At 42.9% G+C, this 27,986-nt stretch overlaps 1 protein-coding gene across 1 annotated transcript in view; it reads right to left on the bottom strand.

Moving 5' to 3' along the window:
• Positions 1-27,986, bottom strand: part of GLI2 (GLI family zinc finger 2) — a 235,972-nt gene that overhangs the window by 24,550 nt on the left and 183,436 nt on the right. Inside the window, exons 4-8 of the mRNA XM_056861298.1 lie at positions 26,807-26,998; positions 12,104-12,305; positions 10,257-10,470; positions 7,052-7,165; positions 339-470 (exon numbers count right to left, since the gene is read on the bottom strand). Coding sequence (XP_056717276.1) covers positions 339-470; positions 7,052-7,165; positions 10,257-10,470; positions 12,104-12,305; positions 26,807-26,998 — 854 coding nt within the window. The remainder of the gene's footprint in view (positions 1-338; positions 471-7,051; positions 7,166-10,256; positions 10,471-12,103; positions 12,306-26,806; positions 26,999-27,986) is intronic.

The following is a 27,986-nucleotide window of genomic DNA, read 5'->3' as shown; positions in this document are numbered from 1 at the left end:
TCGCTGCACCCCGAGCATCACATCAGTTATTATGGTTTGGGAGGGCATGTTTTCCTGGTTGCGCTCAAGTGCACAAGAAAACAAATGTATAAGATGCGGTCTCAGGCAACAGAATTTTCTCCTTAACTGTAGGCTCTGAGAACAAGACAAAATAATCCATCAAAGGCTTTCCCATAGCTAATTTCTTCTGGGAGTTTGACCTGATTTGCCAGGCTTTACTTCTGGTGAGCCTTGACCGGTTACATTTAAGGGCTCACAGTGTGAATTCTAGCTACAGAGTATCTTGATAGGAAGGGAGAACAAAATTTACAGCTTGTGTCTTTCTCAGCATTACTTACATGGACCAGCTGCTCCTGAGTGTCATACTCCTTTGCACACCCTTCCCAATGACAGTTGGTTTCATAAATAACTTCAGGCTCCTGTTTGCATTCGTCCTTATCAAGTTCTTCTTTCAAGTCTGTCAGATGCTCCTGTAAGATACAACACATTCTGTGTAAGACGGACTTGTTTTACTCAAACTCCTCAGTCACCCATAGATTAGATGGCAGGTGCGAGTGGAGAACGGAAGGAGCCACAGCATGGAAACAGCAGAGCAATCCTGATAAGTTTGAGCAGACTTGCACAGAAGCATCACTGCAAGAGGGACTCAGCATTACGTGCAGGCCAGGCAACTGAACGCATGCATGGTTTCTTGTATTAAAGGCAAAGGTATTCTGGAAATCTGCTGCTAACAATTGCTGCTCCTCTTCCTTTTCAACAATGCATGCCACGCTGGTCATTTTCATAGGCCCTAGTTCGGGTGTCCTCACCATCTGAGGCTAGACAGGAGGCAACCTGAGAAAGGGCCTTCTCGGTTGTCATACTGAAATGTTGGAACTCCCTCCCCAGGAAGATTCATCTATCACTGTCTTCTGCCAGTGGGTGAAGATTTTTTGGTTTTGTTTGGCACTCCCTCACTAACTCTTATTAGCCCTCTTCCCTGTTTATGTGTTTTTACGAGTTTATGTGTGTCTATGGCCATTTATGCAGGGTCGATTTTGATGCTCTCTCAAAGCTCCTTTTTTAAATCCGATCTTTAAAATGACTATTCATGGTCTCCAGGCAAGAGGAGAAAGTCAAACAAATTCCACCCCCCACACTCGCCTGCTCTTTCGTTCCTTCATTTGCATAGCCATTAACAATCAATGTTTGCATAGCTAAGCAGAGGCTGTGATTTGTCATGTGAATGCTTCGAGGCGGGGGGGGGGGGCAGAGCAAATAAAAAAGGTCGCATTAAAGGGGCTTTTAAGAAATGTGAAGCAGGTATGAGCCGGCTTCGCAGTGAAGTCTGGAATGACAGTTCAGAGTGAAGAAATAAAAAAAATATGTGGGGCACTTCAGCCTGCAACGAGCTGCTCATTACCAAGCATAAACAGCCTATGTGTTCTTTAATTTTTTAAATATTTTATATCTATTTGTATATAAATGCTTTGAAATGTTTTAATGCTTGCCACCTTGGGGACCCAGAACATGGTGGAAAGGCAGTATAGAAACATTTAAAATAAAATAATCAAAATATGACTCCAGAATCTATCACCCCTTCCCTAATCTGTATCCAGCCTGCTGACATCCAGCTTCAGTCTATGGGCAATGCCTAGAATTTTTGCCTAGAATCCTTTAGACCTGTCACATTACCTCCCTTCTCCATTTACTGACAGGAGACAGAGAGGGAAGCAGGAAGGGCCCTCACTTATTCTCAATATGGAGTATGCTGGCTTTACAGTGTTTCCACATGTGTGTGTTAAGTGCCGTCAAGCCACTTCCAACTCATGGCGACCCTATGAATCAATGTCCTCCAAAATGTCCTATCTTTGACAGCCTTGCTCAGATCTTGCAAATTGAGGGCTGTGGCTTCCTTTATGGATTCAATCCATCTCTTGTTGGATCTTCCTCTTTTCCTGCTGCCCTCAACTTTTCCTAGCATGACTGTCTTTTCCAGGGACAGTTTCCACATACATGTGGTGTATCCAGTGAAAAGGATGACTATAGGAACTAAATGTACTGTGTATGCACTGAGGGGGTAGCTGTGTTAGTGAGTTGAGCAAAATTAAAGTCCAGTGGCACCTTAACGAACAAAAATTTATTCCAGCATAAGCTTTCATGAGTCAGAGTTCACTTCATCTGATGCATGAACTGTACATTGATAGCAAATATACTGTATTTATGCATTAAATTATGGATTATGTTCTGAATGCATGGGAATGTAAAAGACAGCAGTAAAGCCTATGCTATTCCACTGGGAGTTCTCTATAGTCCCCTCCATGTCTCCCAAGCAAAATGAGTGATGGGTACAGCCCCTGCTGTGAAGTGTGCAGTGCTGGCTGTTCAAACCCCCTCAAATGCCCTGGCAAACAGGCAGGCTTTGCAGTGCCTCCTGAAGATCTCCAAGGAGGGGGCCCTTCTCACCTCTTCAGGGAGCCCATTCCATGGAGTTGGCGCTACAATGGAAAAGACCCAGGCTCTGGTTGATGCCAGACAGACCACCCTAAGTGGTAGAATAGCCAAACAGATAGCTGCCTGATGACTGAGGTTGGTGCACAGGGACATATGGAAGGAGCCGGTCCTTCAGATATGTGGGTCCCAGGTCATGAAGGGCTTTAAAAGTCATAAAGAACACCTTGAATTGAACTTGGAAACCCTGCTCTAGAGAGGTAAAATTTCCAGCAATTTTGAAGCCATGGAAATATATGCAATACTTACTGTACTATCAAACCTAAATTAATTCTACTGCTTTAACTACATAAAATGCATCGTTTATAAATTAGCATATACAATTGCAATATGTGAAATTTATAGAATTTAAAAGTTGTAGATGCCTTATTTTTCTACAAGCAAAATTGCAAATATACCCAGTACTTGAGAGGAACTTGCAAGCTGATGCACCCTAAGCTGCCTTAGCACATGTACCTCAAATTTTGCCATCTGGTTAGAAAGAGTTCTGTTCTTAATGAAACTTTCAGAGTTTTCCTTGAGGCTTTGGTACAGTTACTGCCCCACCTCCTTCTGATCTTCTCTTTGAAAGCATTTCACTCATTCTAAAAGAGTAAATATTTCAAAGGATTTTTCCCCCAGTACTCCCACAAAACTACCAATTTTGCCATTGGAAAAAGTAAAAAAAGAAGGTATTGGAATCCCCCTCGGAACCCCCTCTCCCCACAATTTTTCCAGTTATTTCTGAGTATTTACATCTTTACCGTGATCTTTTTTAAAATATCAATTTCTTCTCAAGATCATCTAGGGAACATTTATGTACGTAATACGTTGCTATTTAATAGTAAGATGGACTTTGGAGGAGGGGGAAAGTGCTTCATGAAGCATGTTCTATTTTATAATTTAAGCAGCTAGGGTTGATTTCAGATGCAACATGTGACATATATACATATTTTTAAAATTTTACGAGAGAAAGTTTGGTGCTAATTAGCATGCAATTACCTACTCCTGCCATAGGATGCTGGCAAAAAGTTACAGACTTATGCTGCAGGAGAGGCAGAAGCATAACAAATATATACATAATCTTATACCTTGTTCCCCAGTCCCCAGGAGAAAGGTGGTGGGAAAATGGAGGGGCATGGTGAGCAATGATAAGCAAGCAGAACAGAAGAAACAGGGAAGACATCTCCCACACTCCTTAGTCACCAGCCTCAGTCTCGTAACCTCCAAACACTTGCGTGACCCTATTATCTTTCTGCCTGTTGGCAGATGCTTGCAGGAATAAGTTTTGTACCACTCATACTTTCCAAGTACTTATTTCTACTCTGCATCAACCCACCCACAGTGCGTTTTCATTAAAAAAAAAATTCTTCAGGCACTACTTTTCTGCAGAATCATTGTAACAAGAGACAAAGTTTTTTTTAAATATATACATAAGTTTAGGACTTCCATGTTGTGCTTGTTCCTCCACATTACCCTGCATTTGTTTTCATTCTGTAAAGTGATCTTGCCTCCCCAAATTGTGTGTAAAGTGGCATCAAGTTGCAGCTGTCTTATGGCGACCCCTAGTGGGGTTTTCAAGACAAGTGAGAAGCAGAGGTGGTCTGCCATTGCTTTCCTCTGCAAAATCTTCCTTGGAGGTCTCCCTTCCGAGTACCAACCCTGCTTAGCTTCTGAGATCTGACAAGATCAGGCTATACCATGCTACCTTCCCTCCCTGTTTTGCACATTATATGGCACCAAACCTGGTTTGTAATCAAGCCCTGTTCATAAGTTACAGTGAATGCACATACAATACATGTTACAGGGCACAAGTGATTTTTCCTTATACATGCTTTGAGTAATTCTCATATTACATCCAATGCATGTACAGCTGCATGTGTGATTGCAACCACACATTTATCCAGGTTCTGGCCCCTGGCTTCATTAGTAAAGTGAATACATGTTGGCTCGTTCTTACAAACGGGTATATGCACATATATGCAGGCTGTATGTGTGTTCAGTATAATATGTGAACAGGGCTAGAACCTCAGTCAGTTATGACTCCTTGACAAATGTACCTGGATGATACATGTACTTGAATAGATACTTAAACAAACAAATAGAACAGATAAAGGTATTTGTATTGTTACATATAAAATATCTTCACTGTAAAGCTAAAATATGCAATGTGTGAAGAAGCTCTTTTCTGTAAATAAATGAATATACAGGATTCTGGATATAGAATTAATTGAAAGCTAGAGTAATAATGCTTTTTTGCTCAACAAATAACGTTAAGAAAAACAGGAAGTTCTTTCCCCCCGTCTCTCAATGTAAGAGACTGCTGTCTGTGACCTGATTAAGTAAGGAGTAAAGCAAGTTGGTTACTTCATGTCATGTGTTTTCTGCCATTGTGTGTCGAGGTGTTCCTAAACCCAAAGCTCTGGAGAGATGCCTCTTTGCCCTAATCGTGCTGACTACAGCATGTTTATCTTTCCCAGATATGCTATCTTCATCAATTTTACTAGCCCCCTGATGATTGCACATGTTGCTGTCCCCATGCATCATGCCGAAGCCCGTTACTGAACTGAAGCTGGAAGAGGAATTTGTCATAAACTCTTCTGTTGGCTTGACAATAGCATAGCCTCATATTTCATGAAAATGAAGTGCCCAGAGCACTCTGGATAGTTTACAGTTGTGATAAAGGACAGCCAGATAGATACTGTCAGCCATTAAACAGTTTGGAAGTGTGCAACTCCAACAGGAACACAGAACCTGGCGGGCCCCTCTAGGTGTCAAATGTTGTGTCACCAAGGTAAAAGATACTGCTGGAAGCAATTCCTTTCTGAACAGGGACAGCTCCCTTCTGGAAAGATTCCTACCTACATGCAAGATCTCTTTGTAATCTGTGTTTCCTCTGAGACACCGTCACTGGTTGTTTTGCTGTCTAGAAGTGTCAAGCATCATTTTGAAAGGCACTTTGCTGAAATATGACATTTCTGCCAAAGCTAGCAGGTGGATTCCATGACCCAAGAACCCACAGAACGTTTCAGTCAAATCACTCACAAAAACCTGCGCCTACCCATCATGCTGGGATTTCAGGTAGGACATCTGTTACCTTGAGAAGTCTGAATGTAAACATTCCCACCCATAAATTTTGCTCCTGCTAAAGCAAAGAAACTCATACATCTTTTTATGTGCAGGCTTGCTAGATTTTTACAGGAAGGGAGCTGCAGTCTCAGATATATGCATGAGCTATTGTACATTGAAATGCTTCCCTTTTGGAGTTACAGTGAAATGAAGACATCCAGTTTCCGTAGTGATACTGTTTCCTAAATTGTAAGGGAATCAAAGACACTTACAAAGGCACCTTCCTCTTTTCTCCATTGCATGGCAATTTTTAATAACAACCCCCCCTGCAATTAATTGGCAACCATTCATTCACAAGCCTGACTACAAACCAATATGAACCATGGAGAGCTACAATAATAATACCATTGCACTGAAGAGAGTGACTACTGACTAGTTTCAGGTGAGTCAAGCAAACAGCTAGCTAAATCACATGCTGAAGGGAAAGGCTGAACACCCCCCACCCAAGACACTAGCAATTCTGACCTAGGGGAAAAACCCAGGTATGTCAATCATAGCTCTTTGGCCTAATTTACACACTGGTTTGGCAACATAGCTGTTGCTCTCCAGTGGTTAGCTCTTCCAACACAATACACATGGATACTTCCTGCCAGCAGCTCTGATGGAAGTATGGTTCTGGGATGGGAAGTGCTCATGTGATCCAAGCAACCTGGTGGGGGTGGGGGTAGTGAGCAAAACCTGAGTTCTATGTGAGCTATGTTTTGTGTTCCTCTTCCTGCAGATACAGCCTGGGTAGAATCAGAGGTGTGAGCCCTTAGGCACAACCTGAAAGGCAAGAGCCAAGGGGTACATGGCATGGAGCCTGTGTTAACCAGCCTCATTGAGCAGGATCAACCTGTAATCTGTTTCTTTTTCCTGGTTTATTCTATTATTGTATTCTTTATTCCCCACTCCCTCTTCCCATAGAGTGATTGAAAGCTGCAAGGAGAAGGATTTTTTTTTTTTTGGGTGAGCTGCTTTGGGCCCTTTCAGGGAAGAAAGGCAAAATAGAAATGCACTAAATAAATAAACAAATTTCTGATGTTATTACTGTGACATGGAGAGTGGCTCACTGCTGCAAAATGTTGTGCATACTTTTAGACTCCAGAATGAATACAATTCAACCTACTAACTTACAATGAAGGGAATTTCATTGCAACACAATGCTACAGTGCCTAGCAGCTTATCTCTAGTTTTGGTAGGGCCTGATGTCCTAGTGGACAGGAGAAAACCCATGATCTTGTGAACATGGATGAGCGAGGGATCACTCCAGTCATTGGACTGAAATGCATCCAAATAAATGTAATTGTGAAGACTGGTGGCGTCCATGTTTACACAGCAACAAACATGTCACATGGAAGCTTGCTGCCCTATTAACAAGTGTAGAAAAGAGCGAAATTAATATTTCCTGAACAGGTGATAGTGTTAACATTCAGCATGGGTGTTGAAGACAAGCTTCCAACTGAGGAATTACCTGAGTAGGCGGGGAAACTGGTGGCAGGGTTTCCATTTCGGTCTTGACTTTGCTGCGTTTGTTAATTACTGGATTGACTGTGCTGCTAACAGCTGACTCGCTGCTCTGCTTGCTCTAAGGAAACAAAATGGAGTGGGATGGGAAGATGCTGAGGTCATATCAAGATTTGTCAAAGAAATGTAGCCATGTTGCCAACATTCTCTCACAATGGAGCAAAGTGAATGACCTATTAGTAAGTGCTGTAGATTAGATTAGATCAGAAGAACTTGTTCAGTAGATTTCTGCTGTTCCTTGGTAGGAATTTATCCCAGTGAGCAATGTGAATATACAGTGTGATGCTTGAAAACAACTGCCCTGTTCCTCCACAACTCCTGTTTTTAAAAACCTGCAACTAATTGTACCACAATGTATATGGTCATGATCACTTGAATGGACATCACACTGAAAGCAAAGCAGTGCCGATACACAGCAGCTATAGGTGGACAAGCATCCACAGAAGCGTGTGGTCGTGCATCCAATATACCAGAGATCTTCATCCAAAAATATGTACATAGAAGCCAAGGAACATTTACTCCTCAGTTTTTAAAACTGCGGTCTCCTTCTGGATTGGAGAGAATAGAATTAAAATTTCCATATTCATGCACTTACATCATTTTTTTTAAAAAAATCCTTCTGTTTATTATGTTTATAAAAAACAATAATGGGGAGGGTCAGCCTGTCATAAGAACATAAGAAAAGCCCTGCTGGATCAGACCAAGGCCCATCAAGTCCAGCAGTCTCTTCACACAGTGGCCAGTCAGGTGCCTCCAGGAAGCCCACAAACGTTTCACTACTGTTACACTGCACTACTTTCTTGGGTAGGGAAAGATTGTTCAATTAATCAGCTTCTCTGGTTTTAAAAAAATCTATTTGCATTCCCACCCCACCACTATTTGAAAGATTTATTATGTACCCCTTTAATTTAACCTATGTGTATCTAGCAACCTGCTCATTTGAACTTGCTGTTGCATGCACCAATGGAGGATAGCAGTCTTGTGCATTTTCCCCAGTTGGTTCCTGGCACTCAAGCTTGCAGTTTGAGCTTATGGATGCTGATTTATTTGTGTGATAGGTCCAAACGTGTTTTCAGACACCTTCAGTTCTCCCAAGTACACTGAAAGGCTATCCTTTGAATGCTGCCTTGCACATGCTAAGGGCAAGTCTACGCATTATGTTAACCCTGTGGCAGTACATGCTTCATAACAGGGCTACTTGAAAGGATGTGCATCAGTTAACTGCACAGTTTATCACTGCAGATCAATATATCTCACTTTCTTAGTGGGAAATACATGAATCTTGAGACACAGGGCGATAACACATGGTTGCTTTGTCTTGCGATTCTCCCGCGAATGTAGCAAATCTCCATTGTCATAATGCATTATCATCTCCTGCCTGCAGGTCCAACACACTTCCATTGTGAAACTTCCCCTGGTTTTCCAATCCCAGTTTTGTCCCAAAAGTAAATAAAGAATCGCGGCAATTTCGAGTGCTTGCTGGTGCATGTTTCAGCACATGGGTCAACCCCCTTCCTTCTGACACTTCCCCATTGCACTTTCCCCATCCCACTCCTCCCCCCTTTTCCCTCTTGGGGGAACTCTGGAACATGTCCGCCATTGCCTGGAATGCCCATACATCTCCTGAGTGCTCCTTAGTTCTTAATTATTATTTTTTAAAGTATTTTTATTGATGGTACGTTGGTATACCAACAAATTGGATTGGCGGGCAGGAGGTGCTTCAGTTTTTGATAAAACAGCAGTAACAAGAAACACAGAAGTGGAGTGGTGTGGCTGGGAGCTTTGCCATTGCTCCCCTATACTCTCTCACACACACAACCCTCTGCTGCAGAACCACTGCTGCGAAGGGGCACACAATGAGGGAACAAGTGTAGGGCTCCCCCCTTCCCCTCCAGGAATGAAGAAACAACCCTCCTCCAAGGTCTGTGAGAAGCCTCCATCACCACCCCAGCCATGAGAGTTCTTTCACTGCCCAGGGGAACCAGCACCTGCCTGCCCGCCTCTCTGTTTTCATTTTGCAAAGGCAGAGAAAGACATATTTGAGAGGAGATGGGAGGTCTAAAACTATTTTTGCTAAAAAAAGGGGGGAATTTTAATGCTGATACAATGGTATGCCGGCATGCTGGTATTAAAAACACACACCAAACAAACAAACAAACCTCGGTGTTAGGTCAACCCTTAACTGGCATCAGACAATCACAAAGTGGTGACGAAAATGATGACCACTCCCTTACTATCCTGCAGCACTGTGCATGGTAACATTCCTCCCTGCCCTCTCCATACTTATCTTACCTGTGTGATCCATCTCAACATAGAGCTATCTCTCTGGCCAGATTAAATGTTTTGCCATCTGCGCTACTTGAAGGCAGATTTCGGAGAATTCCTCTGTCTGACAGGCTCTGCCCTTGTGACAATAATGCTCTCGTTATTTTATTGTATTTTTTACACAGAATCTCGTAATGAACTACTAAGCCCCCTATTGGTAAATAGACTGAATGTCTCAGATTCTTTTAAAGTTCTCTATTTATTGAACAATCGTTCACCCCAAATATTGGAGATAGTGGCACAGCTTTTAAAGTTTGTTTTAAAAGCCCGCCAAACAGCTAACTAGATGGCAGTACCAACAAACTGCATTTCTCAATGTAACCACCTTTTAAAGGTAAAGGTCCCCTGTGCAAGCACCGGGCCATTCCCATATTATAAAGGGCACCTTTTAACATTCCCATTCCTTTTGTAACCTTTTGAATTGTGTTTTTATGCCAATAAAGGAATGATGATGATGATGATGATGAACATTCCTCCCTGATCTTTTGCGGGATCGATGCAGGGCAGAGTTCACCATGCATTCATGAGAGGGACAAACCAATGACGTACTAGGCATGCGTAAATGACCACAGTGCTGGGGAGGGAGGGAATTCAGCCCGAACACAGGATAGAAAGCTCCAAGGAAACAATCCAAATGAGCAGAGCTGTGATGATGCCACAGCCATGGCATTCCTGTGTTTAAAGGGATCCAGTGTTGCAGTGAACTCTTAAGAGAGAACCTGACATGGCAACGGAAAATATTCATTTTTATGGATGTATTTGGTTTTGGCACATGAGTTTATAAAGAGCCCTGGTCAAATCCTGTCAGAAGCCAATGTGAATCCTACCTGGTTGGAATCAGCTATGCAATTGCTGCTGTTGCTGATCTGAGCAGGCGTAGAATTGACAGAGATGACCGCCACATGTTGCCGTGCAGGGAATGTTGGGGACGGCTGGATGAAGGGGGGTGTATGTCCAAATGCTGAACTCAGGCCTCTTTGCTGATTCAGAATCTGTTGATATGTCACTGGATTGATAGGATGGGGGAAGGTGAATGCTGGACTGGAGAGAAAGAACATCACAAGATGAAAATATAATAATAAAGAGCTGGAGCATTGGAGAGCAGTTGCATTAAGGGACCTAGGCTAACAGCAATAGTGCTGGGTATCATCTTCTTTGGAAATGTCCCAAAAGTCTGCCTTCTGAGAACACAACAAAGGAAAGCTGCATTTTAAAAACACACACAAAAGAGACAGCAGACAATAACTTTAAATTATAACATTTTCCTTTTTTCATTTTGATTCTCCCAGGAGGTAGCTTCCTCTCTTTTGCAGCTCCTTTAATGAGGCCCATCAACCTCTCTAGTTGTGGCCTTTGTTGTGGGTCATTCTGAATTTGCAGAATATAAATTGCACTTGGGCCAGTTTAGAGCTCTGATGGACCCAAAGCTAATTATGTTCATTGGGCCCCATTTGGAGCCTTGGATCTCTCAAAGCAGTACTCAGACTGGGATCTGTGCAATGTGTAATCAAATTGTCTCAATCTCTAGATTCTTTCAGTTCAAATAAGAACCACCATGGTAGTGGCTGGGAGATGACAACATTCCCGTCACTTGTGCCATTATCTCTGTAGAAATCCATGTCAATACAGTTAGAATCTGCTGTTAAATGTGAATCAGAATCCAGATTCATTGAGAAGACAAGACATTCATAAACATTTGAAGCCATGGGAAATATTGGAGAAAGCATGCGATTGTTATATTATTTGCATTTACCCATATTTCCAGAGGCTGTACTGCTCACACTGCTAATTACATTATAGCAGTAGTCATAAAGAATGTAGTGTTTATTAAACAGAAGAGTTATATGTAGTACAAAAAGCAGGTGGGGGAAGTAGTATGCTCATAATGGCATGGGGTTTTTGCAGTGCATTCCTGAGCGGAATGCCTGCGCCGGGCTTAGGAGGCAACCCAGTGGCGTTGCCTCCTAAGGAGGTTTCGGCAGTGGTGAAACCTCTGCCCAGCGCAAAAAAACCGTGCAACCCACATAGGGTTGTACGGGAGATACACCAGCTAAAACGCAAAAAAAAGGAGGCATTTCTGGCAGACGCCCGCCCCCCAGCCGGTGCCGTTACGCCCTGGGAACACCTCCCGGGACGCTGTTACGCCCCGGGAACGCCTCCCGGCTCACAGCAGCAGCCAGGGCTGCAAGCCGGCACTGGGGCCACTCACACCGGTGTGCGCCTTTCGGGCGCCGGCAATGTGGGTCCCTGCACCCGCGGAGGCCTTAGTCAGCCTCCTATGGGCTTTTGGCCCAAATGTCAGGAATGGGCTGTTCAGAACACTTTCTGAGAAGAGATCTCAGAAAAACTGGGTCTCCCACCCCCCACCTCATTGCACTGATCACTGCCTTGTCTTTGATGAAACAATTCTCCAGAGTGGGCAGATACAGTAAAGATTGGGAAAAACCCTGTATGTGCTACCAAAGCATAGTCGCTTTCAACAGTGTGACAGAAACATGCTACATGTAATGTACTCTTTTGCAGGTGTGAAATCAAGGATTAACAGACATGCCATATAAATTAATTAAATGTTGGACATGATTTTTTCTTCAGAGTTTCCATTTCTATGGTAGTTGTTCTGTCAAATCTTTTCAGCAAGAGATCTAAGAATGTTTGAGTCCTCCCTCTACCTTACCTTATTGCCCCTGCCGATAAATGCCCATAAGATCCACTTGCCGCAGAACTACTTCTGGAGTTATTTATATAAGCTACCAAGGAATTTGGGGAAGTCCGAATCATTGTCTGAAGATCTATGCTGGCATCAGACAGTGGGGATATGGAAAATGCTCGCTTTCGACTTAATCTTGGCGTCACTCTTGGACTGGAGAATCTTGACACTGTATGAAAAAAAATAAAGGAATAGGGCTTTGATTTGAATAAAAAGAAGTAGGCGTCATCTTCTTAATAGGTAACATAAGGAAAAGAAATTACAAATTTTCTGTTATCCTGTAGCGATAGGGAGGAGCATCTGCTCAGTATGTTTTTCATGCAGAAGGAAAGACTCTTTTTTGCCTGAGATGCTGAAGAGTTGCTGTCAGTCAGAGTAGACAGTACTGAGCTAGACAGGCCAAGGTCTGACTCAGTATAAGTCAGCTTCATAGATTCATATGTCCACAGAGAGGAGCACTGGATGGATTAGGTGCTCTCACACTATATTGCAATAGCCATATCCAAGTCAGCTCCCCTGAGCATATCCAAGCGCTGGGACTAGCATAGCACAGTGGTTAGTAGAATGAGTTCTCAGCAAGAAACTCTCTTGTTCAAGTTTGACCTCATTTGTGAACTCATCATTTTGCCTTAAGCAAGACGCTATTTCTCAGCCTCAGGCCTTCTCCTCCCAACCTCCTCCAAAAACTACAGTAAGGAGATAAGCATGCTGGCCTATTGAGCCTCGGCATGGCTCCATATAAAATGGCCACCATGCAGCTGCTGGATCAGTATTAAATCTTGCCTTGCCCCCTGAGTCAGGCAGGTCAATATGGAGTGAAAGAATGCAGGCCGAATGAAACTCTCAAGAGCTTGCTCAAGGAGAGAGCACCAGAGGAGCCAAAAATGTTTATATTGTGCCTCAGTTGAAAAGTAAAGTGAAGTCAAGTCTCCTTCCCTGTCCAGATGCAGTGTGAATCTGAGCTAGTACGTGCAAGTCCATCAGGATGGGGTTCATGCCTCACAAGGTTAACTTGGCTCTTTCAGAGGCAAGGGTACAGGCCAAAGGAGGACCACTGAGTGAAGGTGCTAAAGGAAAAGAATCTCATGGGCTGAATGCCTGCTTGCCAGGGATGAACCCAAGATTTAATCATCTTAAAGCTGGTAGCAGTCATGGACCATTTGTAAAGCAGGCAAGACTCTTTGCTTTATGGCAGCTACGTGCCAGTCCACAGTTCTCAAAGAGGCTGTTTTAGCAGTCTTCAAAGAACTTTCCTATTTTGAGAATAAGCAAAGTAATAGGAGGTAGCTAGTTTAAACCCTTCATGTGGGGTCTCACTTGACTTCATGAGAGTTTGGTATGTAATTAATAGTTGGGTTGTTTGCTTTCCTTGTTAAAGGGAAAGCTCAGTCTAGCTTAACTGGTTATTGGTTTGCCTGCTTGTTTCAAAGAATAGAATCCTGGCTTATGTTTTGATCCTCAAAGCGGGATCTTCTTAGGGCTGAGGCAATTCATGTTGTGGAAAGGGGTTAGAGGATATTATGCTTATTGGCGAAACAATGATAGCTTTTTTGTAGGATAAATTAATACTTGCATTCAGCAGCTATCAATCAAAGCATTTTGCCACCATTAAATTAACTTACAATTTAAAAGAGGGGACGGGGGAACAGACACAAGTCAGCCCACAAAAGCAGGCTCACAGAAGCCATCCGCTACTCAGCAATAACCTGTATTAGCAATTGTTGGCCAATAAGGCAATTCACCTAGGTGTGCCTGCAGGTGTGAGAGGTTTAAACAAAGTGTTACTGATGAAACACTTGGATGCAAAAGGCTTTTCTCTTGGTTAATAGCTACCCACTTTATTTTATATGAGAAAGCTCTAATGTTATATCAAAGAAGAAGTTATTTTTATGAGTCCAAAGCTGCCATCCTAAGATCATTTTCCTGGAAGTAAACTTCACTAAATAAAATGGGACTGACTTCTGAGTAGACCTGCTTAGGATTGCTCTGCCCAAAGAATTAGGGTTTGTTCTCTGGAATTTTCCAATGTAAGCAGCTTTATGTATTGATAGAAATTCCTCACAGCTTGGTAGAAATTTAGTTGGGAAAGCGATGTATTTTAAACAACAGTAACTGAATTTGTAGACAAATTCTTATTTTAGGCACAACTCTGCAGTTACTTGCTATAGGTAACAAATAAGTCTTTTCCTTATATTCTCTCTCTACTAAGCAAAACACGTTAGTTGCAAATCATTAGGTCTCAGATGACCGCATTGTAAAGATGAACTCTTTTGCAACTTCCAGTTTTAAACCATTGTCATCATCTGTCTATTCATATCATTTCCAGAACTAAAAGTATATAAAGTTTATACTCTACACTATATTTAAAAAATCAGAATTCTGCACCCATAGAGACCCAAATTCAGTACATGTATAAATTATGAATGTTCATCAATTTGTTTCTTTTATACAGTTTATTCTAACTCTTCCAGTCAAGAGGTAGGAAGATAGGATGGTCACTAATTGCTTGACCACTGGGAATTCTACTGAGTCCCCATGTGGCTGTGAATGTTTCAGCCACCATTGCATGTACACTGTCAAGCTTACCTTTACAGCCAAAAGACTAAATACTTGCTACACTTAGTTGATACTTCAGAATATGGCATTCTGTGCACAGTATAACATTCTGCACTTTTTTGCATTTTAACTCTAGAGTCTCAAAATGTAAAAGAAAAAAGGCAAACTGATAATTACAATCTAGCTAAGTCAGATATAACATGATTTATTTGAATATTCAAGGAGTCCTCAAAATACTAGAACAGGGGTCGGCAAACTCATTAGTCAAAAGAGCCAAATATCAACAGTACAATGATTGAGATTTCTTTTGAGAGCCAAATTTCTTAAACTTAAACTATATAGGTAGGTACACTGTTTATTAACTTAATAAACTTTAATTAAAGTTTTAAGTCTTAATTAAACTATAGGTACACTGAATAAAACTTGATGTCATACTTAATAGTGATCTTATTTATTGATAAAAATTAAATTGTAAGTCCCTGCCATTTTCCCCTCCCCGTCTGGAGTCCCATTGGGAGGCCAGATCTACCCACTGGCTTTCTTGGCAGTAGACCTGGCCTCCGGAGGCCCATAGAAGCCAATTGGTAGACCTGGCCTCTGAAGGGGGACTTTTTCCCCTCCTCGGAGTCCAGGTCTACTGCCAAGAAAGCCAGTGGGTAGACATGGCCTCCCTATGGGACTCAGCCGGAGGCCAGGTCCACCAAAGGAAGCCCGCCCCGCCCAACAGCTGATAGGCGGGGGGGCAGGAACCGCCAAGCCGCCCGCCCAGCAATTGCGTGGCTAGAGGGGAGGGGAGGCTTTAGCCTCCCAACCATTGAGAGCAAGGGAAAGGGGGACCTGGCCGTTCTCCATGGCGGGGGGGGGGGGAGAGACAGCGCGCCCGCTCACCTGCTCTCTCGCGCTCACTCACTCGCTCTCTCAGGGGTGCCGGCTCCGCAGCCCAGCTGCCAGCGCGAGCGGGCGCGAGAGCAGGGGCTCTGAACCAAGTTCGGAGAGCCGCACTCAACGGGCCAAAGAGCTGCATGCGGCTCGGGAGCCGCAGTTTGCAGACCCCTGCACTAGAAGATAAAAAGGAATGCTAGTTACATGGGATGTGCTAGCAGATAGGTACATGGTGCATGGTCTGGTGGTAAATCTCAGCTGAAGAAAGGGATTTTTGTCAGCACAGTGAGATTTCTTTACTTACCCATTTCTGCTGCAGTACAAAAATATCCTCCAATGTGCCCCACAAAAACAGCAAGAAGAGGAAATCAGAGGTCTGCAGCAGGAAGGGGGAATCAGCAAAAAATGCACCCTTTTCTATTAGTGGCAGTTTCCCATGGGATCCAAACCACAGTGCACAGCTCCATAGAGTCCACCTATAGATGAAGTCTAGCTTGTAGGAGCTAATCTGGAGCTGCGGGATGCTTTGTTTGAAAAAGCAAGTACCCTTCCCCCCAGTGAATTCCCGAGCTTGTGTTGCAAATATGGTCATGTATGCTACACAGCTGGTGCCAGCATCATGCCACCACTGCAATGGCTTCCACCTGTGACACGGACTGTGTGGGGTACGGTTTCCAACTCTGAGTAGGGAAATTTCTGAAGATTTGGCGGTGGAGCCTGGAGAGTGTGAGGCTTGGGGAGGGACCTTAGGAGTATATAATGCCATGCATTATGAAGCTGCCATTCCCTCCAGGAGAAAAGATGTCTATAGTCTGGAGGCCACCTGTAATTCCAGGAGATCTCCAGGCCCCACCTGGAGATTGACAACCCTAAGGGGACAGGAGAGGGCCTACCATCCAGCAGTACAAGCATCTTGGAAAGAACCGTCTTGTAGAGGCAGGAAATATCCAACGCACATCCACCCCCTTGCAAAACCTTTCTGTGAATGTCTTTGGAGTACAGTAGTTTGGCTAATGAGGAATTGTGCACCAAAGAGCCCTGTTCTTGATTAGAATTTCAAGATGCTATTGCAATATAAGATACATTTACACACACACACACACACACACACACACTCAGAGCTTCCTCTGTGTCCCGTAGCCTATCTAGCTAAAAAGAAGAAGCAGGCTGGGGTTGACAGTCATATTTGTCTCTGTTATTCCTACACCTCAAGGGAGATCTGTTTATTAATGTGCCACTTCCCTTGATAAATTACTAAATAGAAAGAAAAGCCTTGTACTCATTCCTCGCTGCTCCTTCCTGTGATTTATGCCCGCAGTGTCAGCTCTGCCATTGGTCCCCATTAATTTGACGAGAGAAGAAGTCTTGATGCCCAACAGCAGCCGGGGCTTTATTGGTGCAGCCATCTAACACACCCCTTCATTGCACACATAAGTAAAAAAAAATTCCTGTTGTAAAACTCTGCTGGAAGCTGTCAGATTCTGCATGTTGGCCTGGGACTCTTCTAGCACAAATCAAGTAATATGCATTTTATTACTGTCTGCTCTAATTTAAATCCTCCAGGTTCTATAAGCTGTGGGAAAGACTTGTTGTTTTTTAACGCAGCATCTATGATCGTGGGCTTAATCCACTGGGGTCTCTCGAATGATCCACTGGGGTCTCTCGAATCTGATGGTTTCACATATGTGCAGAGGTCATGAGGTTGACCTCAGTTTATTCTGCTGATGAATTACTTTTCTCTCCTAGCAAGCTTTCCTGGAGGAAGGAAGCAAGGGAATAGTCAATTTGTTTTCCTTTAGAGCACTGGTTCCCAACCTGGAGTCCGAGGACCCCCAGGGGTCCACAAGAACTAAATTAAGGTCCGCGAAACAAAGTTATAAACCCATAATAAATTAATATTTTCAATTAAAAGTTCTCTATTATAAAAATATATATTCAAATATTATTCTAAGTTTAATGTTTAACTAACAGTTATGATTAAAGTTTATTTTCAAATTCTTGGAATTTTTATTTTGAACCTTGGGGTCCCTGCACCGAACAAAAAAGTCCTAGTGGTCCCTGGTCAAAAAAGGTTGGGAACCACTGCTTTAGAGAAAACAGCACAAACATAGTTAGGAGAAAAAACTCAGGGTGTTTTCACACATGATGTTTGAAGCAATTATTGCTTCAATCCAGTTTGTAGTGCAAACATAAAAGTCACATTGGCCAAAATGCTCATAAACATTACAAATCCTTCCACATAACTGCTATCACAAGCTCTCATAATCAATCTCTGTAAGGCTCTCAAAGATAATTTAAGCATTACAGATTGATGTTTTTATATATGCTATGATTAAAAACAATAAAGGTTCTGCCCCAAGATAAAATGAATTGTGCCAACTCTGAAAATTATGTGGAAACTCCTCCCCCCCCCCCAATTTTTGGCATCATTTGTTTACCTACTGCTAGTCGATGCCCTGACCTGGATAGGCCCAGGCTAGTCTGATCGCTTCAGATCTTCGAAGGTAAGAGGTCAGCTCTGGATAGTATTTGGATGGGAGACCTCCAAAGAATTAAGGGTTATGAGGCAGAGGCAGGCAATTTGGCCTTGAAAACCGTACAGGATCACCATAACTCAGCTGTGACTTGATGGTACAAAAAAAAAAGTCGATGTGACTACAGCCCATTCTTTGGCTGTCTAGCTGAACCTTCCTCTCTTCTTGCCATAACTCATCACTGCCTTGCACATGGTCTCCGAAGCACTGACTTTCAAATGTACCTGCACAGCTTTAATGGGTAGACATTTGTTGTTGTTTTTTAAAGGAACAATGACAACAGATATTTTCAGGATATGCAGAATTTGCATGGCTCTGTCTTGGGATTTCTAGACTGCAGGGAAGGCAATAATACTTTGAGGCTAGTTGGCTTGCTGAAAGCCATGCAACGAGATTTTCTCCATGGGTCAATCAAACTTGAAGGTGTGGCATTTTCCCCTGCTCCTTTTTGCATTACATGTGGATTTAGAATGGCTTCTAATATTTTGTTAGTCTTTAAAAACAGAAAGTGCCATTTTCCTGCTTCCTGCTCAGCTGCAAAAACATGGCAGACACATAGCTTTTGCAACTCCTTCTCCTGAGAGATGTGCAAGTCCCATACAGGGAGACAGCTTGTACATCTAATGGGAGACAGGAGTAAAGGTGAAGAACATGAAGGCTACAATTTCTAATGAAACATTACTGAAGAGGAAGTGTGGGTAAGCTGCACTTCCTGTTAGCAAGAGATCATCTGATACTACTTTCAGAGGATCACCTGAAGTGATCTATTATTTCTAAGATGCATCTGTGATGTCTCACTTGCTAGTGGTATTTCCACATCAGACACTTCATTTGAATCCACGCTAACAGTGCAGTCCTAAACAGAGTTACACACTTCTAATGCCACTGAAGTCTGTGGGCTTAGAAGGCTGTAACTCTTGAGTAGGACTGCACTGTAAAAATATGAAGTCTTCTCTGTGGATTGTTTTACTGTCTCCTGTCCACTGGAGTTTGGCCTGGGAAAGGCAGCCCCCCCACTTCATGGTTATTCCAGATCTCTTCCCCTGAATATTCAGCATTCACTAAACCTTTAATGCTTTTTTACTTGTAGATAAACATAAGGGAAAACAGATTAACAGTAATTGATCCATTTGCTTAGTAAGAATTGTTGCTTGGCAAGTTTGGACTTCAGCTGCCCAGGCGAGGGCTTTTTATGTGGTAGCACCTGTATTGTGGAATGGGCTTCCTGAAGATACGATGAAGGCCCCTATTTCGAGGACTTTTGAGCACCACTGCAAGGCTGAATTATTTAAAAGTAGTTTTTATGTGGAACTAGATCGACTTGGTTTCAGGATTGTAGTTTTGCTGTAAATTTTAGCTTCTATGTTTTAAATTTGTTGTCTCCATTCTTTTAATTGTAACTTTCCTTAGGGCAACTGGGAGAGAGGTGGGTTAGAAATGCAGAATATAAACAAAGAGCTTTACAGACAACTTTCATGTAGGTTTTCTTTTTACTGTTTCACATTGACTTATGTCCCTTCCCTCTCAGAGTCCCATCCCCAAATTTCTAGGTTGTTTCTAAGATTCTTCCACAGTGAAGAAGAGAAACTCTGGACATTTCAAGAAAAAAAAACTTTTGAGGAACTACCTTGCACTGCTTCGGTCCACCTAATCCTGAAAACATCCTTGAGTCATAATGTTCTAGGATCTTAGAATACCAGGTAGAAGCACCCCTTTTTCTTGGTGGCTAAATGGGAAAATATGTGAATCTAGAATAACCGCAGAAATACTGAAACACATTTGTTCCCTCCAGCCAAGGAAAAGGCCATTCATAGGACACAGAAGGAGACACAACCCCTTGAGATATCCAATCAAACCCAAAGGTGGTAAATATATCATCAAAGGGAGGGCTGTTTTTGGCATAGGGCAATCCCCTTATTGCTAAGCAACAACCAGCTGTAATCAGCCTCCCTGAACTGCTTCCTTATTAAAAAATGTCTGTGCTGTGGCATCACCTCATTTCTTGTTTATACTGCAGCAAATGCCAAGCATTCGTTCTGGCATCAGGTGATATCCTAGAAGTCTTATTTCATCAGGCTCAGAGGCCCCTTGAGCTTTTCAGTTCAAGGTATTCTAAGATCCTTGCTGGGAGACAAGAAAGCAGCTTTCTATCCTACAATCCACAAAAGTGGTTGTCTAGGAGTCCTTAAACCTGCATAAGTAAATGGGATTCTTTTAAAACCCAAGATTCAGGAGAACTTTAGATAAAAGCACATAGGAAGGAGCTCTTGGGGATGGGGGTTATCTTTTTCAGTCTTGTAAATATTACTTTTCAGCTCAGCACAGTAAAAGTCATTGGATTTCTTCAACAGTAAATTATATTTTCAAGGCAGATGCAAGAAAATAATAATTATACGTTTTAAAAAAGAATTATCTGCATCAATTCAAACTTCATATCAACAAGGCTCTTGGAATTGCTAAAAACCAGTTGTGTACACACACTTTTGATGTTGCAATCTTGTTTTTTTAATCGATGTGTTATAAACCATTTGGGCTTTAACTTTGCCATGATCTTCTGTGTCCCTAAATACTGAATGGATGAAGCCGTTGAGAAGAGTTGTCACAGAAATTCTACCTAAAGAGAACTTCAGCATGAAACATTTGAGGAACATCACAGGCAGAAGCCAAAAGACTTTTGGAAAAAACAAACAAAAACAGCAGCCTTTTTAGCATGCCTAGGTTGTTTCTGTGTATTGCTTGAAGTAAATGCAAAGTAAATGTTGGGGATTCTCCTCAGACAATTATCTGAAGAATTTTGAAGGGATTCTGAAAAGTTTCCATTGCCGGTAAAATTTTAAAAGGTATTTTACACACCCCTAATTCAAATATTACTTCGCATCTGTTCATATAAATGACACTGTATTAAGATAAATTGTTTTTCCTTATGCATTGTTTTGTATTTTTATATAACGTACAACACACCAAAATTCTGTATGCATGTAATGCTTATGTTAAATGAACAGCAGTGTAGTATGATAAGCGAGCAAGAATAAACAATAAAAAGAGGGAAAACTTTGTATGTGTGTGTGGATATGTATGCATGCATGCACACAGCTGTATTTACCATCACGTATATAGGTCCAAATGGCAGATGTAACTTGGATGTTATTTATTTTATTATTTTTATTTTTTTAAGTGACATAAGACTTGGACTGTAAACTTTTGTCGGTAGGACCATTTTAGTCCATGTATCTTGTTTTATCTGGCCAAGGGCCGCAAATAAACTATCTATCTATCTATCTATCTATCTATCTATCTATCTATCTATCTATCTATCTATCTATCTATCTATCTACTTACCTACCGACCTACCTACCATGTATATAGTAAAAGTAATAGACAATGGCAAACCACCTCCCAACATCTCTTGCCTTGAAAACCCTACAGGGTTGCCATAAGTCAGCTGTGGCTTGACAGCAAAAAAATAAAATAAAATGGAACACTATCTGTACAGGTTGTTGGTTCTGTTTTCTCCAAACAGGGCTTCTCAGTTACCCTTTTACAGAAAAGACTTCTTCTGCATCAGTGAAGATTTCTACAGAAGAGTTCCATGAACAAAAGTAGATGCTTAAAGTTTCTTGGTTTCTATTTTTGTATGTAATGTTATGTTGGATCATTCATTGTCCAGGTGAAAAGAGATGTCATTTTAAGCTTTGTACAATCAACTGTTTTGCAATCAGGGCAGCTTGCCTGATCAAGATGTAGCTGTCCAGGAGGTTCCAGATAGTAGGAAGGAGGCTGAACAACAATGCATGGAGTATTGAAAAGGTAGAATGTAAAACCAAGCTGATCTTCATATTAACTTCAGTTCAGAAGTTAATTTGGACATTTGTCCAAGTCCACATCATGCTGCATAGAGTCTCCTGGGGCCCATTACTGTGCCAGGAGGAGCTCATAGGGTTTCTGAAAGAGTTCTTGAGAGGATCAGTCAGCACATAGCTGCAGTTTTGTTGCAGGAGTCTCAAACTCATACCCAGGCAGTAAATTTCAGAGGAGCATGTGTGTGTGTGTGTATGTGTATGAGAGAGAGAGAGAGAGACTTTCCTGTCATTTCCATATGCCATTAAAAAATAAGAACCACTCCATGCACATGCAGACACAAATAATCTTGACTTTTCAGGTACAAAAATATCTAAGAAAGTGTCAGGCTTCAGCAAATTCACAGTGTTTCAGGCAATAGACCTTCAATCCAGGCAGAGCAGCAATTCAAAGATTTATTTCAGAAAGTCAGTGATTTCAGTAAGAGACGCGCAAGGTTGGAATACATGACAGGGGGAGTGTGGATACATTTATAGGGCTGATACAATAGGGTTACAGGAACAAAGAGACCATGTAGTCGTTTCCTGCCGGTAACGACTTAAGTAAAACTGAAACAGAAACAATCATGAACAATCAGTGGAGGAGATGGCCGAGCTCTCGGCTTTGTGTGCGGGACCCGATATCAGATCGAAGATTTACATGGGCGGGTCCCAATACAATTGTAAATCTCTGGCCGGAGCTCGTGTGCAAAACGGGGGGGGGGGAGGAGTGCACGGAGAACTCCATTTTGTTTGCGGGGAAACCATCTTGTTTGAGGACGGAGCTGTCAGAAGCCCTATCTGACAGAAAGGCACTGTATAACCTGGGGGTCCCAACCTTTTTGAGGCTGTGGGCATCTTTGGAATTCTGATTCAGGGCGTCGGGCACAATCACCAAATGACTGCTGCAGGAGGTGGAGCCAATCACAAAATGTCAGGGACTGAGTTTATGCTTAACTCTAACAGTAACTCTTCAACATTTCAGGCAGAAGCTGTGCTCTGTGGAACGCCATTTGAAGTGACCATATTGTTTAAAATATTTTCTTTCATATATGAAGAACCTTGTGCTGTGGTGGCAGCTTATCCCAAAGCAACTTAAAAAAAACCTGTACAGCCAATTAGATCTCCAATGTCCAATCACAAGCCCTGCTGATAAACATCCCACCTGGTTCTGCACATTTTCTAAGAACACTTGGCAGGCACCAGGAAACATGTTGACAAGAACCATGGAACCCTGGGCATGACATTGGGGGACCCCTGGTATAACAAATTCCAGAATGCAAAATGTGAACTACATAATTTTAGGAAAGCTGCTTTCTATGTCCACTTTTCATAAAGCATTTCATTTTGTTCTTTGCCTGTCCCCACTGTTTCATAGGCTATGAGAGCAATCCTGAAGGGGGGGATCGGCATAGGAGCTGTCATGCCCCTGTGCCAGCATTTATCCCAGGATAAGGGGCATTTACGTAGGCATGGGGAGCATTCATGCTGGCCCTGGGGCTCTGCCACTGGCTCTGCCTCCTGGCAGCATTCCAGCAGCGCAAGTTCCCACACCAGCATGCTGGGAGGTGTTCCGGGGGCGTTCCGGGGGCGGAGCTGCCTGTAGGCAGCATCGTAACCCCTTTTGCCTTGGGAAGGCCCCCTCGAGTTGCAGCGTTGCTACGTCACCTTTTTTGGTGGCATAGCCTCACTGTTTTCTATGGGGCATTTCCCACATTTTTCAATTTAAATTGTTTTTATTTTCTCCATGGTGGCTGGGAAGCCTCTGTGGAAGCACCGCAGCTGTGCCGCTCCCAGCCACTGTGCATCAACCCCCCCAGGAGTGGGCTGCCCGTCTGCATCAGCTATGTTCCCTGGGATGCATTCCAGAACAGTTAGTGCTGCCCCCACCATATCCTGGTTAGTGTCCCTTATGAGGGCTCCACTGCAAGGCTTTGGTCTTTTATGCATGGCTGTTTCACTCACCGTCACCCCACTGATGACTCTGGGTCTTTGTGTTGATTACGCATGCCATTTCCAACTGTCAGAGGTCGCCTCGCTCCCCCCTACATTTCCAAATTCGAGATAAAACAGGTCTCTGACAAAATGCAGGCAAAATGCGGGGAAACGTGTGGGAGAGCGAGGCGACCTCTGATGGTTGGAAATGGTGTGCATAATCAACGCAAAGACCCGAAGTCGTTGGAGGGATGATGGCGAGTGAAACAGCCATGCATAAAAGACCTCTGTTTTGGGAACTATCGAAGAGATTTATATCCCTCCCAATGTTCCTTGTAACATGTAGACAGACGTGTGCTTTCCTCACCACATGTGCTTCTTAAAAGGGTAGACCAGGGTACATTGGTTCATGGCAGTCAACCTATACAGGTCCCTCAATCTCTCTTTCCCCCTTTCTCTGGTGTGACACTGACTGTACCAAAGACGGTGTGCTTGCCAGGTTATGATTCAAGCCTCTTTTGTCTTGGGACAGGATAGACACCTTCCTGCAACAATGATCTTACTTTTAAGTGCCTCTGCCTGCCATTTTTCATACCAGGAGCATGTAATCACAAATAATTTTTGTGCTGCTTCCTACATGGAGAACAGAAGAGCATAAGAACATATTGGAAAGCGAGAGGGTAGAAGATAAAAGCAAAGAACAAAAGAAGAAGGACAGACTCAGTTTTAGGAGTTCTGTTGTCCCTAGTGGTCTATGAAAGGTTACAGAAGCGCCTCCTCAGAGGAGTGAACTTAAAAGCTGATCTCATTCTATGAAGCCTGCCAAAGTTTGGTCCTCTTGCGTGCCATTAACATAAATGCAGCTGTGTAGAGCCAGACATTTTACGAAAGAGCTGCCTCCTGAATAGAGTCCTATGACATGCTGGTGATTAATGAGTGTGGCTTGAGCATCCATAGGCAAGAGTGTAAGCTATCAGATGCATGAGGTGGACTGGCATGCTGGTGAGTGGACAGATGAACACCAGAGGGGAGAAAAACATGTGGTTGGCTGTTCAGCTGCCTGAAACATGAAAAACAAATTCATGTTTTTCCATGCATTAAATCTCAACTTCTGTGTATATATGCCAACTGCCTTTTAGTCCACTTCATAGATCTGATGTAGTAAGTCTTGCCTACAAAAGCTCATACTACAATAAACCAATTAATATCAAAGGTACCACTCAATTCTCTGTCATAGTAAAATCTGTCTCTGTCTAGGTAAATGACAAAAAAATCCTTTTGCGCCACAAAGCCATTTTCAAGGACTTCATAAATTTACTACATGCCTACTAGCACTGCGAAGGATTCTCTGCATCAGTCTAAATAATGCCATTGTATTTCCTCCCTGCAGTCTGGCTGGTGACTGGTAAAACTTTCTTTCACCTAAGCCCAAATATGGTCACCATTTCGAATCTCAGGGCACAAGCCTGCCAAAGCTTGGGAGGTAAAAGTTCCTGTGGTGTTTCATCCCCAGACAATTCTTCCTTTTTGGTCTCTCTTCTGCTTCAGTGAAAAGAAGAAACACATAGGGCACAATCCAGCCAAACTGAAGCGCTTGTAAGTCCCACTGATTTCAACAGAAGCGTTAAACATATGCTTAACTTTCTCCCACTAAAAACAATGTGACTTGGAGTAGCAATGCTTCAACTTGGCTGGATTGCGCCCAAAGAAACCATTTTTAAAACAGAAAGACAAAAAAAAAAAAAAGGCATCTTGTTATAAAATAAAAAGCAGAAAAATTTATCACAAAAGATATGCTATATCTGTGGAATTAATTATTTGCCCTCTTAACTGTTTGGAAGGGTGCCCTGTTGTTTCAAAGCATACTGCCTGAGTAGGCAAGGCAAGCAAAGCACTGGCCTAGAATTTAACCCTACTCCAGCCCCCTGTATAATAAAGGGAGTGATTACCCTGCATTTGTTTTCATTCTGTAAAGTGATCTTGCCGCCCCAAATTGTGTGTAAAGTGGCATCAAGTTGCAGCTGACTTATGGCGACCCTTGGTGGGTTTTTCAAGACAAGTGAGAAGCAGAGGTGGTCTGCCATTGCCTTCCCCTGCAAAATCTTCCTTGGACGTCTCCCTTCCAAGTACTGACCCTGCTTAGCTTCCAAGATCTGACGAGATCCAGCTAAACCATGCTGCCTTCCTTCCCCTCCCCCCATTAGCATTTTTGTATTTCTTTGCCTCTCAGTACTTCAAGAATTTAATGAAGGATGTCAGTCAACAGCAGTTCCAGGGTTTTCCCATTATCATTTGTTTGTTACTGATTAAAAGGGTTATCAAAAAAAGGAGTGGGGTATTGCATGGCTGTTTGGATCTCTAGCTTTATTGCCTATGGATGCAAACAGAAACCACAGTCAGACATATGAACCAGAAAAGACTAGCTCTGTAATTCAGAGCCATGTGCAACACCATACTTAACCCCCCCCCCCCAAAAAAAAAAATTACATGCCTGTGTGCATGCTAGGGTTGTCAGTTTCTAGGTAAGGCCTGGAGATCTCACGGAATTACAACTGATCTCCAGATTACAGAAATCAGTTCCCCTGGAGAAAATGGCCGTTTTGGTGGGTGGACTCTATGGCAACACATCTCTGCTGTGCTCCCTCCCTTCCTCAAACTCTACCCTGTCCAGGCTCCAAATCTCCAGATTTTCCCCAACTCTGAGTTGGCAACCCTAGCAATGCAGGCATGTGAACACATGCACACACTTTTACAACCAGAAGGCTTATTGTGAATAAAATCAGCTACTAACTACAAGCTACAATACAGTTGCTGCAGAAATCTGAAACACAGTTAAAGAGTTTGTCACCCATTTGGGGAACAATCATTCGGGCTAGAGTACCCTTGGGATGTACACAACTGAGGAAGGCTTATGCTTCCTTACTCACCGTCTACAGGGCTGAGGTAATCATGAAGGTGCGTTGCACTGGCTGCTCCCCCACTCTGCATGAAGAGGTCCCCGTAAGGATTTGGATGGCTGGCCATGAGTGTCATCTGGTGATAGTAATCCGCAGGGTTGGCTCCTGGTGGAGGAGGGGGGAGGCCAAAAAGACCTCTTTCTTTCAGATGCTCATGTGCTACTATACAGGCAAAGAGTAAAAAGGGCAGAGAAGGGGGGTGGGGGAGAGAGAAATAACAAGGCTAAAATATTTCCAGTGTGAGTAAACTTCTGCAGTGACGTTAGAATCTGCCCTTTCCCTGCCAAAAGCTTGAAGTTATGACTCTGACGTGTGCTCGGGACGTGTGCTCTCTGTGGACAAAAGACACCGGGCTGGGGCCCTCCGCATTCCTCCATTTCCGCAAATTTATAAACAATCTCTTATTTCTACACACCCCTTCTAATAATCCTTCTGTATGAATGCAGAGTTCACTTTAGTGAGATGGAGGGTGGGGGAGGGAAAGAAGATGGCGAGGGACCCAGGCGCAGTACGGCTGTCGGAATTAACATCCCAGTCCATTACGGAAAGAAAAAGACAAGCACAGCCCAGTTAACGAGAAGCAGCATAAGAAAATTAAAGCAGGAGTCTAATACGCAGCATGAGGGTTTTTTGTAAGTGCCTGGCAGTAGAAAACCATTTGGCTTGCCAGAACCAATTATCCTCACTTTTGCCCATTTGTGAATTTTCAAACCTGCCTCTCTGCCCGCTCTCCATTAACTTATTTACTGTGGCTTTAAAAAAAAAAAGGAAAGAAAAAGAAAACTGAAATCCAGCACAAAGGCCCCTTTCTAATGCCAAGTAATAATAAAATTTCTTTTTGCAGGCAGGAAGGAGGGTCAGGAGTAGTGGGAGGGAGAATGACTTGCAGCAGCAATAAAACGCATCTGTAGTTTGCTTAGAGTAGAGCCTTGGAATCTTAACACTTGCTACAGTGAGAGGCCTCTGGGATCACCAAAGCAAATCAGAAGCAACAGAAGAAGCCGGGTTTTACAAGATGTGTTAAGTCTGCATGGTTGGACCGTGGAGGCCTATACTCAGTATCTAGTTCTGATTCCACACACTGGAGTTTTATGGCTTAATCATAAGTACAAATTAGGCAGAGATATCATGCCCCCCATGGCATAGCATA

This window comes from Euleptes europaea, chromosome 15, assembly GCF_029931775.1.
Source record: "Euleptes europaea isolate rEulEur1 chromosome 15, rEulEur1.hap1, whole genome shotgun sequence".
Lineage (NCBI taxonomy): Eukaryota > Metazoa > Chordata > Lepidosauria > Squamata > Sphaerodactylidae > Euleptes > Euleptes europaea.
The sequence above is the reverse complement of the archived record's forward strand: the minus strand, read 5'-3'. Positions and strand labels throughout refer to the sequence as shown.